General features: G+C 38.8%; 1 protein-coding gene and 1 long non-coding RNA gene across 4 annotated transcripts in view; one reads left to right on the forward strand and one right to left on the reverse strand.

Moving 5' to 3' along the window:
• LOC106726295 overlaps window positions 1-576 on the reverse strand; it is a 14,143-nt gene extending 13,567 nt beyond the window's left edge. Inside the window, exon 1 of the long non-coding RNA XR_001362344.1 lies at window positions 500-576. This is a non-coding gene — a long non-coding RNA (uncharacterized LOC106726295). The remainder of the gene's footprint in view (window positions 1-499) is intronic.
• The window catches only part of RPRD1A (regulation of nuclear pre-mRNA domain containing 1A), a 40,363-nt gene continuing 26,892 nt past the window's right edge, over window positions 537-14,007 (forward strand). For all 3 annotated transcript variants that reach the window (XM_005867301.2, XM_014540593.1, XM_014540592.1), the window contains exons 1-2: window positions 537-865; window positions 12,561-12,690. In XM_005867301.2, the coding sequence (XP_005867363.1) occupies window positions 715-865; window positions 12,561-12,690 (281 nt within the window). In that variant the 5' untranslated portion in view covers window positions 537-714. The remainder of the gene's footprint in view (window positions 866-12,560; window positions 12,691-14,007) is intronic.

Below are 14,007 nucleotides of genomic sequence, written 5' to 3' on the forward strand. Positions count from 1 at the left end.
CCCGGTGGAACTCCTGGTCCAGGGGACAATTTGCATATTAGCCTTTTATTATATAGGATACTTTTATAAAACAAATGTTATACTATACTTCCCTTCTATAACTTAAAAAAATCCCTACCCACCATTGGATTTATTTATCTTTTCAGCTGTTGCATGTATACTGTAATTAGTTAAGTCGGCCATTTACTTGCTGTCAATGTCCCAACTCTTCACTGTACTGAGCTGGACAGGACAACTAGTACAGAGCTCCCTGGGCAAACATGCAGGTGTTTCCCTGACATTGACAGCAATTAGTGAAATTGCTGGGTCAGAGGAAAGGTGCACTTTAAAATATATCATATGAAATAGTCTTCCAAAGTGCCTGTACCAATTTACACGCCCACGTAGAGATTTTTAATCACTCCTTTCTTGGCACTGAGAATTTTCCCCGGAGGACACTAGGCCGGGCACGCCCCGCCCCACCCCGCCCACGCCCTTCCCTGCGCAGCTTTCGCCCCACCTGTGCCACTGAGGTCCCGCTTCTTCCGGGGCGTCCGTGACGTCACATCCGACCGGACGCCATCTTGCTGGTTCGCGGTGGGTCCTGGGTGAAGGCCGGCGGTGGCTTGGGCGTGGAGAAGGGTGGGGTGAGGGGGCGAGGCCGCAGCGAGTGCGGCAAAACTCTCCTCCCCTAAGCCCCACCGCGTGCGACGGCGTGAGCGCGGTGTCGGAGGGATGTCCGCCTTCTCCGAGGCGGCGCTGGAGAAGAAGCTGTCGGAGTTGAGCAACTCGCAGCAGAGCGTGCAGACCTTGTCCCTGTGGCTCATCCACCACCGCAAGCACTCGCGCCCCATCGTCACCGTGTGGGAGCGGGAGCTGCGTAAAGGTGAGTCCTCGGGAGCCCCATGCCCCCAGCGCCACGCTGCCTGGCGCTCCCGACCTGGCTCCGGTGTCCCGGGGGCTTGAGAGCAGCGTGCACCGCGCTGCCCGCAAAGTCGGCGCTTTGTAGGTAATTGCTGAATAAAGGGGCGGAGGATTAAAAAAGACCTATTGATTTAACACAGAAACAGGAACTAGGGGCTCAGGACTCGCACCTAATTGGGGCCAGAAATTCAGGCAGTCGGGTATTTTTTTCATTCTGCACATCAATCATGGAGGCTGGGTAGGAGAAAGGTAGGGAGGTGGAAAGGAAAAGATTGGTGTGAGGTTGGGAGTGACTGCCGTCATGTCTGTTACACATCAGCTCAGTCTTGTAAAATTAATAAAGGAATCCGAGTTTTAGAACTGGGAAGTCTACAATAAGATGTGGAATGCAATGGGGAAAATCCTGGATTTACAGGTTTTAGAGGACCTGGATTGGGCAAATTTATTAATTTCGGTATTGAAGTTGCCTCATCTGAATATGAGGTGGTTGGATTAGTGATCTAAGGTCATTTCTTGCTGATTATGTGCGTCTAGGGCACCGTCTTTATTTTTCAGAACCTTCGATACTGCCTCTGTAAATGAAGTTAATTTTTTTGAGTAGTAATTTGATCTCACTGAAATACCTGGAATCATTTCACTTCTGCAGAGCAACTTTATCTGTAAGAACTGATTGTATGTTAGTGCAACTGAAAATTTAAAAAATACATTTGCTTAGTCTGGATTTGTACCTCAATTCTTAATTCATTGGGTAGAGAAAGTGGGCACTCTTCATTGTTTCAGACATTCTGATGTAGCGAAAAGATGGTTATTTATTAGGGTTTTAATAAACCGTTATTAATCAAAATAGATGCCTGTTTACTGACCCATGTGAAAGCTATATGATGTATTAATTAATATGAGAGCCAGTGTAGCCTTGGCAATTTAGAATGGAGACCAACTATTTTTTTCTTGTGTGTTAATTCAGTAGAAGGAATTGATTTATAGCTCCATTTTTCAGTTTATATATAAGTGTATGTGTATTTGGCTCTAAGGAGGAATTTATCTTCTGTGAGTGGCCAGAAAGGTTTGAGAAGTCCATATATAAAGGTCTGGAAAACAGCTGTGAACTTTGAGATGGCAGGAATTGTCTTTGCTTCTACACCTTACTAGATTTCAAAATCAGCAACAGGTTCATCCTTTTTGGCGGGATAGAGCATTTAAAAACACTTATAGTCAATAGGGATTGATACCATACTATTTTCAAGAACTACCACAAATCAGTAGAAAAACGGTGATACTGTTAAACTTGAGAGAAAACTTGAAAGGCCAATAAATGATACGTAATCTTACTAATCAGAGAAAAAGAAAACAGTGAGACTCCACTTTATATTCTTTATTTTGCAAAATTAAAAAGAAAGACAATACCAGGAATTGGTGAGGATAAGGAGAAACGAACTTTCTCACACTGCCGCTTGGAATGTAAAAAGGAGATCAGCTTAGCAACCTCGAATAAAGTTGAAGGTATATATCCTTTGACCCAGCAGTTTTCTTTCTAGGAATATATCCTAGAAACTAGTACCTGTGCTCAAGGAGTTATGTTTATTGCAGCCTGTTAGTAACAAAATTAGAAACAGTTTTAAACATCTCATTAGAGTATGGACAAATATACTGTGATATTTATATAATGGAGTACTGTCTAGCTTTCATGAATGAACTAGAGCTACATAAAACATGACAGATTAAAAACAACAACAATAAACAAGCAAAATGTTGAGCTGAAAAAGCAAGGTACAGACCAGTGTGCCATTTAGTAGATTGAAAACATGCAAAGCAATACTCTAGTTTATAGATATCTGTAGTTTCAGTTACATGCATGGTAAGGATTAACACCCTATTCTATGATAGTGGTGTTGACATAAGAAACATCCAAATTGTAGAGAATTTTTACAAGAGTTTATTTGAGCCAAACTGATGACATATGCCAGAGAGTGAGATCTCAAATGCTCTGGAGAATAACAGTTTGCAGCTTTTGTGCATTTGAAATTCAGGAGGGGAAAGCAAGGTAGGGATTGGATTACAGGATAGTTAACAAGATTATGAGTTCTCTTGAGGATTAATATCCCCTTCGAGAGGTATTCTGGTATATCAAAGGTGTGCTAACCTAGATGCATAAGAACAATGGACAGGGCTGGCTTAAAACCTTTCACTAAAGAAGTTATAGGCCTGGGGCATGACTACACACCATCACCTCCCAGTTAGGAATTTCTGATCAGATCAATTTGTGAGGTTACTTTCCATAGAACCCTTTTTATTTGTCCATGGTGGTTAGTTACCATAAAGGAGAGAGGAAATGAAAATGGATTTGTTATCAATTTTTTAAATATTGATACAAATATCAGAAATGATAGATGTGTTGTTTATTATCTGTGTTTGGGGATGTTTCCATGTTTAAATGATTCATAATTAGAAATTTTAAGGCATATAATAGATGCTTTAGGAAGTGAATGGTGTTGGTGATGATAATAAGGTTGGTAATAGTGGTAATTCTATGTTTAAATTTTATACTGTTCACAGCGGCTGTCCTGTTTTAGATTGCCACTTACACTACACCAAGCATGTCAAACTCAAAGGCTAACATGGGCCAAATAAACAAGGTGTAACTTATGTGGGCTGCAAAAAAAACAAAAGCTTCAATTTTCATAGAAACGTAGGTTTATTTCGATAGAAACATGCTGAAAACAAAGGGCTGAAATAAATGAGTAATCATTAACATAAAATAATAGAACATTTTAATAAAAATTAATATTTTTCTCGAACATTAACTTACTCGAACATTTTACCAGACACTGAATAACTGCACAAATTAATAAGCGTAATGCAAATAAACCTATTTTTCTTGTTCTCCGAAAGCAAAATATTTCCTGTTGTGCACACCAAACAAGTCAGTCCAAGACTAATGAGGTGGCAGTCGGCTGCTAAAATATATGCTGCTACAGTATTAGTGGAGAGAATGGTGCACCTGCGCATAAGGGAAATGAATGCAGCACAATTATAGTGATCAGTCATTAGCGAACGTTGTAGTTCGTTATTAATAATTGTGTATAACAGGATATTGTAAAAATTAAGTTATGAAGTTTTTATTACAATGTTTCTTACATGCTGTTATATTGGCTGGGCTGCAAAAATATTGTTGTGGGCAGCATGCTGCCTGTGGACCGCGAATTTGACATGCTTGCACTACACCATGGTCCCAATTTCTGCACATGCTTATTTTGGGTTTTGAAAAGAAGTCAACCTAATGAATGTGGAATGGTATTTGCTTGTGATTTTTATTTGCATTGTCATAATGATTAGTGTGACTATATAGTGGGGATTTATTTCTGGGCTCTATATTTCATGGGCTATATGCCTCTTTCACACCACAATTGACCCTTGAACAATGCAGGATTAGAGGGATACCAACCCCTAGCGCAGTCAAAAATCTGCAAATAACTAATGCTACCTCCAAACTTTACTAATAGCCTAGTGTTGACTGGAAGCCTTACGGATAGCATGAACAATCAATGAACACATTTTGTATATTATATGTATTGTATACTGTGTCCTTAAAGTAAGGTAGAGAAAGAAATGTTATTAAGAAAAACATAAGATCATGGACAGTGTTGCTCAGTGGTTGAGTGTCAACATGTGAACCAGGAGGTTGAGGTCTGATTCCATTTCCATTCCCGTCAGGGCACAAGCCTGGGTTACTGGCTCAATCCCCAGTAGGGGGCAGGCAGGAGGCAGCCTATCAATGATTCTCATCATTGATGTTTCTATCCCTCTCCCCTCCCTTCCTCTCTCTAAAATCAATAAAAACATTCAAAAAAGAAAATCATAAGAGAAAATATATTTAGTATTTATGTTTAAAAATAAGTATATAGTGGACCCACACAGTTCAAACCTACATCTTTCAAGGGTCAATTGTGTTCTGATTACTGTAGCTTTCTAGTAAGTCTCCCTATTATAATTTTCTTTTTTAAGGTAGTTTTGGCTATTTGGGATGAGATTATATGAATTTTAGGATGGATTTTTCTTTTTCTGCAAATATGCCCTTGGGAGTTTGATAGAGATTGCATTTACTCTGTAAGTTGTTTTGAGTAGTGTTATCTTAATATTTACTCTTTAAGTTCATGAACATTGGATGTATTTCAATTTATTTATGCCTTTCTTTCAGCAATGTTTTGTAGTTTTCAGTGTATAAGTCTTATACCTCCTTAATTAAATTTATTACTATTTTATTGTTTTGATATAATTGTAAGGAATTGTTTTCTTAGTTGCCTTTTGGATTGTTCAATTGTAATTGATAAGTGCAACTGATTTTTGAACGTTGATTTTGTATCTTGCAACTTTGTTGAATATTTTTATTAGCTCTAACAGTTTTTTTGTGGAATCTGTAGGGTTTTCTACAAGTAAGATTATGTCATCTGTAAACAGATAATATTACCTCTTTCTTTTATTTCTTTTTCTTGAGTTGCTATGGCTAGAACTTCCAACACTATCTTACCTAATAATAGACAAACACGTAAATTGACCGTCCCTCCGCTACGCTAACCAGCCAATCAGGAGAGTATGCAAATTAACCCAACAAAGATGGCGGTTAATTTGCATACATAGGCGTGAAGCGGTGGAGCAAAGCCAGAGCGGCTTAGAGCGAAGGCCTGGGTCCCGGGTGCCGGAGGAAAACCGGTGCCGGCAGCCAGGGGAAGGGAAGGCCTATTGCATGAGTCTCTTCGTGCAACAGGCCTCTAGTCCTATATAGTAAAAGCCTAATATGCAAATCGACTGAAGGGCGGAACAACCGGTCCCTATGGCGTGCACTGACCACCAGGGAGCAGATGTTCAATGCAGGAACTGCCCACAGGCCCCAGGCCAGCCAAGGCGGGTGCCAGTGGGGACCCCCGGGTGGTCCCACCAGTCACCCCACAGATTGGCCCTGATTGCCAGCCAGGCCTAGGGACCCTACCTGTGCAAAAATTTCGTGTACCAGGCCTCTAGTGTTGAATAAAAGTGGTGAAAGTGGACATCCTTTTCTTCTTCCTGAATCTTAGGGAGAAAGCTTTCAGTCTTTTGCAGTTAAATATGGTTTTAGATGTGAGTGCATGTCTTTTTAATAATCCGTGTGACAAAATGGGAAGTATACATAAAGTACTATGCATGGGACATTCTGGAGGAAATATATTTGTGTGATTGAGTTATGAATGAAACCAGCTGCTTTTTTCATGGTTGACAGAGAAGCTGGTTAATCAAACATGGGTATTTGGCAGGTTTTTCTCATAAGTGAATGTAGTGAGCCTGTTTTGTTGAGGAAGAATACTGACAGTATTTATTGCCCATTATGAAATTCAAGGTTTCAAGCAAAAATCAGAATTTTGCAAAATTTGCAACTCTTATCAAAATCTCAACAAAATAATGTTTATTGATACAGACAAGATTATCCTAAAGTCGTTCCCAAGGAATACTTCATTGGAAGTATTCTGCACTTCTGTTCCATCACATTAACAGATGCATAATGTGAACTTATTTTATATTTAAGGACAAGATTGATCAATGGGTGCATTATGAATCCATTACACAGTTCCCCATCACCTTTCACCCAGTGATTTTAGCAGCCACTGATGACAGTTGGCTTGACCCTTTTTTTAAAAACCAGGGGTTGCCAAACTATGAATTTCTCATTCTTTTTTTTATCGTAATACTTATTTTTATTTAACAGTACCGGCCGAAACCGGTTTGGCTCAGTGGATAGAGCGTCGGCCTGCGGACTGAGGGGTCCCAGGTTCGATTCCGGTCAAGGGCATGTACTTGGGTTGCGGGCACATCCCTCGTAGATTGAAAACTTTTTATTCCTTCCTGAAAGCATTTGAGATGAAAGGCTTAGACATATTTTTGTCAAAGCCTTTTAAAGTATTATTTTCCTTCCCATATTTCTTGTCTGGGGTACATTAATATTACCTTATACATGTATATGCTTGTAAATATATACTTGTATGTGTAGAAGGTAGAAGCGTAGCAGAAACTACAGAAAAGGGGAGAAAGAGGACAAGAGACAAAACAGCCATGGCATTGGGAGACGTAGGAAATAAGCAGATGTGAAGGGTAAACAGTGGATGTCTAAGGTTTACTCACTGACTAAATGAAAGGTAGCCAGTGGCCTGGTAGAAGTCTCACCTCTCTGGCAGAACCTGAGATGAAGACTGCCAATTCTGAAACTTTCTTTGGGGGTCCAGTAATTCTTTCTGTGTTTACTATCCAGAATTCTTCTATAACCGAGATTCTCCAAAGTGTGAACCCCAGGCTGCAGCATTAGTATTTCCTGATAATTTGTTGGAAATGCAAATTCGTGGGTTCTACCCCAGATCTACATCAGAAGTTATGTGGATAGGAACCAGTAATCTATGTTTTCACAAGCCTTCTAGATGATTCTGAGGCATACTGAAGTTGTATGAGAACTTTCTTTCGCCGAAATCGGTTTGGCTCAGTGGATAGAGCGTTGGCCTGCGGACTGAAAGGTCCCGGGTTCGATTCCGGTCAAGGGCATGTACCTGGGTTGCGGGCATATCCCCAGTGGGAGATGTGCAGGAGGCGGCTGATCAATGTTTCTCTCTCTTTATGTTTCTAACTCTCTATCTCTCTCCCTTCCTCTCTGTAAAAAATCAATAAAATATATTTAAAAAAAATAAAAAAGAACTTTCTTTCATCAACCATTGGTGATTCTGAAATGCGGTTCATATAGGCACAGCAGCATAAATGCTTTTCCCCCTTTGTCAACTGAGTTATTTATTTAGCAACCTCGTGTTTTGTGTGTGTGTGTGTGTGTGTGTTTTATAGGTATAATGGCCATAACAGTTTTAATAAAATAATCAGTCTTCACAAAATAACTTTAATATTTTGTGACTGGGCTAGCAGCATCTTGCACTTATATATGTATAGCATATATGTATATGCTATACATATATAAGCATTTTGTCTAAGTACAAATGTTAAAAACAGAGTAACTTAAGCAATTGCCTATACAAAGGTAAATAGACACTGTAGGTTATTACTCTTGAATTTTTGCTGCATAGCAAATTCCAATTACATGTCAGTATAATGTTACTGATTTATAGAATACATTTTGAACTGTGAGGTATGGCAACTCCTTACAAAGAGACCTAACATGTAAACCTGAATTTTTAAAAAATATATATTTTATTGATTTTTTTACAGAGAGGAAGGGAGAGGGATAGAGAGTCAGAAACATCAATGAGAGAGAAACATCGATCAGCTGCCTCCTGCACACTCCCTACTGGGTATGTGCCCGCAACCAAGATACATGCCCTTGACCGGAATCGAACCTGGGACCCTTGAGTCCACAGGCCGACGCTCTATCCACTGAGCCAAACCAGTCAGGGCAAACCTAAATATTTTGAATGGTTTTTTTTTTGTTGTTTTTTTTTTAGCTGATATGAATAGGTAATACAAAAAAAAATCCAGCTTCCAAATACCCTAGAAATATTTTTCTAACCAAAAATAAAGTATTTTAGTAATTCTCAGTTATTTCCTAACATTCCCTTTTTTGGAGCATTGTTGAATGGACAACGATAAATGCTGAAGTGAGGCTAAGTTTGTTGTGAAAGTGTGGGTTAAGCCAGTTATTAAAAAAAAATCCACTAGGTAGTTGCTCATTTACTTTATATCAGTTGAGATCCTGAGATCTCTCTTCTCTCTCTCTCTACACACACACACACACCCTATATAATAAAAGGCTAATATGCAAATCGACCGAACAGCGGAATGACCCGTCGCTATAATGCGCACTGACCACCAGGGGAGCAGACGCTCAATGCAGGAGCTGCCCTCTGGTGGTCAGTGCGCTCCCACAGGGGGAGCGCTGCTCAGCCAAAAGTTGGGCTCACAGTTGGTGAGCGCAGCAGTGGTGGCGGGAGTCTTTCCCACTTCCATGGCAGCGCTAAGGGTGTCCGACTGCAGTCGGACATCTCCCGGACTGCAAGAGGGCACAGGCTGGGCTGAGGGGACCCCTCCCCTCACCAGTGCACGAATTTCGTGCAACAGGCCTCTAGTGGATGTGGATGGATATATATATACAGATATCTGCATCCCAACTTTATAATTCAAGATTGCAGTTAAATACTCCTAATTCACTTGAATTACCATGGTAATAAGATGATAAGAAACTTTGTACTTTCTAAAAAAAGGACATGCTTAATATTTTCTGACATTACTTCTAAATTCAGGTGGAGCACAAAAATCCCCCAAAACATATAATTCTGCTCTAAAATTAAGTGGTTGAGAGTTTGTAGTAAAAACTATCAGGATTTAACATTTCCACCATAGAGTACATACAAATAAACAAAAATAACTGCTACTTAAAACATGTAATGGATATACCATGATTTCTTTAGTCATCTTTTTTGATGTTATCACCAATATCCTTAGTGATTTCTTTGTGCATTATGATGAATTTATCAATAGTATATATTCCTAAAGTGAAATATGCAGGGTCAAGGGATTTGTCTATTTACATTTTTCATAGATATTACCAGGTTACTTTTTAAAATATATGTGTTTTTTTTGATTTTTTAAAGAGAGGAAGAGGGAGAGAAACATTAATATGAGAGAGAAACATTGATCGGCTGCCTCCCTTACACACCCCACTAGGAATTGAACTGGCAACCTTTTGGTGGACAGGACGACACTCAACCGACTGAGCCACACCGGCCAAGCCACTGAATTACTTTTCTAAGACATTGCACTAATTTATATTTTAACTACCAATATCTGAAGGTATCTAATGGTGGTACTCTTACCCATACTGTTGCCAATTTTAGTGTCATACTTTCATTTTGATTCATCTAATACAACGGTTCTCAACCTGTGGGTCGCGACCCCTTTGGCGGTCGAACGACCCTTTCACAGGGGTCGCCTAAGACCATCCTGCATATCAGATATTTACATTACGATTCATAATAGTAGCAACATTACAGTTATGAAGTAGCAACGAAAATAATTTTATGGTTGGGTCACAACATGAGGAACTGTATTTAAAGGGCCAGAAGGTTGAGAACCACTCATCTAATATGTTGAAAATGATAATTGTTTTTAATTGCTTGACATTTGTGTTTCTTTGACCTTGCCATCACAGTACTTGCCCATTTTTTAAAAAAATATATTTTATTGATTTTTTACAGAGAGGAAGGGAGAGGGATAGAGAGTTAGAAACATCGATGAGAGAGAAACATTGATCAGCTGCCTCCTGCACACTCCCCACTGGGGATGTGCCCGCAACCAAGGTACATCCCCTTGATCAGAATCAAACCTGGGACCTTTCAGTCCACAGACCGATGCTCTATCCACTGAGCCAAACCAGTTTTGAAAATAAGCAAGAGCTGCTGGACCTGTAGGAAAGTTTGTCTTTCATAATTTGAAATTGAGGTTGCTGAGAGCAGTGTAATTTCACAAGTGTTCCCCTTTTCAGCTATGCAGGGTGAGGTTAAGACTGGATGCCAAGTTCTTGGTACAAATAATTACTAGTAAAGACATAGGTCTAGGCCAAAGTTTATTGACATAATAAATACTGAGCAAATTCTGAGTCAGCTGCTAGGCTTGATTTTCATAGATTGGTAGTTGAGATTGACAGTTGTTGCTTTCCATGGAACTTAGTTTACTTGGGAAGCACAATATTACATAAAGTAATTATAAGTGCTCCATAGGAAAAGTATGAAGTGTTACGAGAGCATATCAGGGCTGCCTAACGTATGTGTAGAGGAACCCATTTAACAGGTCGGAAGGATGGGTAGGAGTTGAGGAAATTGGAGTAGTAGTAGTGGGCATGAAGAGAGTAGTGTAGAGGACAGACCTGTTAGGGTTTTGGGTTCACAATAATGAGTTAAAATGTTATCTGGAGAACAATAGAAAATCTTTAAAGGGGTTAAAGCACAAGGGATGGATGGGCTGCTAAGTCTGAGGCATCCTGGCAGCGATACAGGAATACACCAGCTCTATCCATTTTTCACCCACCTCAGCTATTAAGGTGCAGCCAGCTGTGTTTGACTGAACTGTTTGTCTAATCTGGGACAGATAAAGCCCTTTAAAAAATTACGTGTTGATTATGCACTTTCTGTGGCAAAGAATATTACTAAGTTAAAGTAGATTGTGCCTTACAACCCCCTATCCATCTACCGAACATGTCTTCTATGCTGTAGTGATTCAGTTTGCCAGGGGAATAAATGAGGCTATCCAGCAATTAATAATAAATCTTTAATATATTTTTGTTTCAAGATAATGGCTTTTCTGATTTCCTTCTGTAAGACCTACAGTAATGCTCTTTGGGGTGTGTGTTTGCGTGCGTGCGTGTGCGTGTGTGTATATTTGTTCAAATTAAGAAAATATTTTTATTGATTTCAGAGAGGAAGGGAGATATAGAAACACCAGTGATGAGAGAGAATCATTGATTGGCTGCCTCCTTCACTCCCCCTACTGGGGATGGAGCCTGAAACCCAGGCATGTGCCCTGACTGGGAATCGAACCGTGACCTGCTGGTCATAGGTCGATGCTCAGTCACTGAACCATGCCAACCGGGTAGTTTATTCAGTTTTTTTTCTGCCTCTCTCCATGTAGAAAGCTTCCCCTGGAGAGAGGGTTCTGAAATTTATAGGTAGCACAATACAATTTTAGCTTTCTGTTGTATTCATCAAATCCACTGTGATTTTAAATTTTAATCTCCATGGAAACATGGGTGATTAAGTTTATGATATTCTGCATTATATCAAAATGAGTAGGCATATGGTCTGTACAGTTTAAGAAAATAAGTAAATGCCTAACTGGTTTGGCTCAGTGGATAGAGCGCCGGCCTGCGGACTCAAGGGTCCCAGGTTTGATTCCAGTCAAGGGCATGTACCTTGGTTGCGGGCACATCCCCAGTAGGGGGTGTGCAGGAGGCAGCTTATCGATGTTTCTCTCTCATCGATGTTTCTAACTCTCTATCCCTCTCCCTTCCTCTCTGTAAATAAAATATATTTAAAAAAGAAAAGAAGTATTGACCCTACCACTTTCTGATTATGAATAAACAAAAATAGATTATGAACTGATTGTGAATTAGTGAAATTAGTTGGCATTTCTAGAATCCTGATTAAGTTTGTTTCATATTGTTTATTTAATGTCCCAGATTCTGGTTTTTGAAACCTTGTAATTGATTTTTTATTTGGTTGTTTGTGCATTATTTTTAAAAGACTAGATTTCATATAGTGCTTAATAGATTTAATAAAATTTTATACCAGACAGTCACAGAGGTGCATTTTTGCACCGACACGAGGATTTCAGTGTATAAAAGTATTAGTTTGGGAATAGTGATAAGACTAGCCATCAATGAAAAGTAGTTTGGTTGACTTAGTAAAACAGCGATGAAACAGAAAGATACATAATTGATCTCCAGAAACCATAGAGTAGTTATCCTGGTGAGTTGAAGGATAGTAACTTGATAAGTTTAGTTGTAGAATGAGAAGCTAGGGTTTAACATGATAAATAATGGTTAGTAGGTTGGTTGTAGTTCTCAAACAGGTTAATTCAGGAGTTGAGAAAGTTTGTTCAAGTTAAGTGAGGATATTTTAAGTAGATTTTAAAATTTTTTTATTTTTCAGCCAAACCAAACAGGAAGCTTACTTTTCTCTACCTAGCCAATGATGTCATTCAGAACAGCAAAAGGAAGGGGCCGGAGTTTACAAAAGATTTTGCACCAGTTATAGTGGAGGCTTTTAAGCATGTTTCAAGGTATGATCACTATTTTGGGTACTAGGTAATCTGTTTTAAATGCATAATATGTCCTTTTGCTAAACTTGCCTTACGCCATTAAATTAAAAACCAAGGAATGTATTTCTTTGAAGTTTTCATTTGAAAAGACATCTATAAATGGCATTTGTAAATGTGTTACATGTTTCTGTGAAGAAAAATTTTTTTTAACTGTTGCTAAGGTAGGCATTTAGAGTACTTGAATTACAGCTTTCTTTAAAGAGATCAAAAGCAACTGCCGTGTTGGAATGAACATTGTTCAGAATGAATGAAGGTGTTGAATTGAAAATTTGTGACTTATAAAGCTATCATTATTCCAGCTAATGTTTCTGGATAAACTTAGTATGTTTTCTTCTCATTATTACTTGTAATGATTTTAAGGTTTTGTAGTGTGTGGGTATGTGTCATAATATTGTTAAATGCTTTGGAAATCTAGGATATTTAAAATAATCATCAACCTGTTGGAAAATTTTGCTACAGAAAGATTCTGAGGGTAGGAGTCTACTTTGGCTTATGTCCTTTTAAAATGTTTATTTCCAAACATCATATGCAAATACTTGGTCAATAACTGGGTAAACATTATTGGGATAAACTATTAGATTAATCTAAATTACATAGTTCAGTGGTGAATGGTGATTTGTGTTGAATGAGTTAAGGATGAAAATACACTCACCATATGCCTTTACAGTTTTAGTCACATTGGATGCATTCTTTTAAAATTACAGAGTGAAATGCTGCTGTATGTTGCTTTCTTGAATAAATATTATTTTTCCTTTAATTTTGATATTGTCTTTTACCATCTTTTTAGATGTTGGTATTTAAGTCTTAGAGTTCAGTCCTAGGCCCTCTTCTGGGGTCATATTCTTCACTTGCCCTCTGGATGATTTCATACACTGCATGTAACTAGTTATTATCCACACCCAAATAACTCTCAATCTTATTGCTCCAGTCCAGATATCTTTTTCTTTTAGACTTGTATGTCCAATTGCATATTGAATTTCTAGTTGTGTGCTTCCAAACAGCTCAAATTCACCATGTCTGATAGTGAACTCATTATGCCCTTGCTCCGTGTTATACATTGCTTCTCCTCTAGGTTTCACTCTCAGTGAGATCACTATGTGAGAAATTAGGTGTCATCTTTCTTATACCATGCTCTATTTTCTCCTCCTCTCCTCCTATTCCATATGCTACATAGAGTTCCCTCAGTTCTTTAGATTTCTCCCCATTCCAATTACCATAATGTCATTTCTGTACAATTTCAGTAGCCTCCACTATTGTTTAATCCTTTCAGAAACTGTA

Source organism: Myotis brandtii, unplaced genomic scaffold, assembly GCF_000412655.1.
Source record: "Myotis brandtii unplaced genomic scaffold, ASM41265v1 scaffold248, whole genome shotgun sequence".
Lineage (NCBI taxonomy): Eukaryota > Metazoa > Chordata > Mammalia > Chiroptera > Vespertilionidae > Myotis > Myotis brandtii.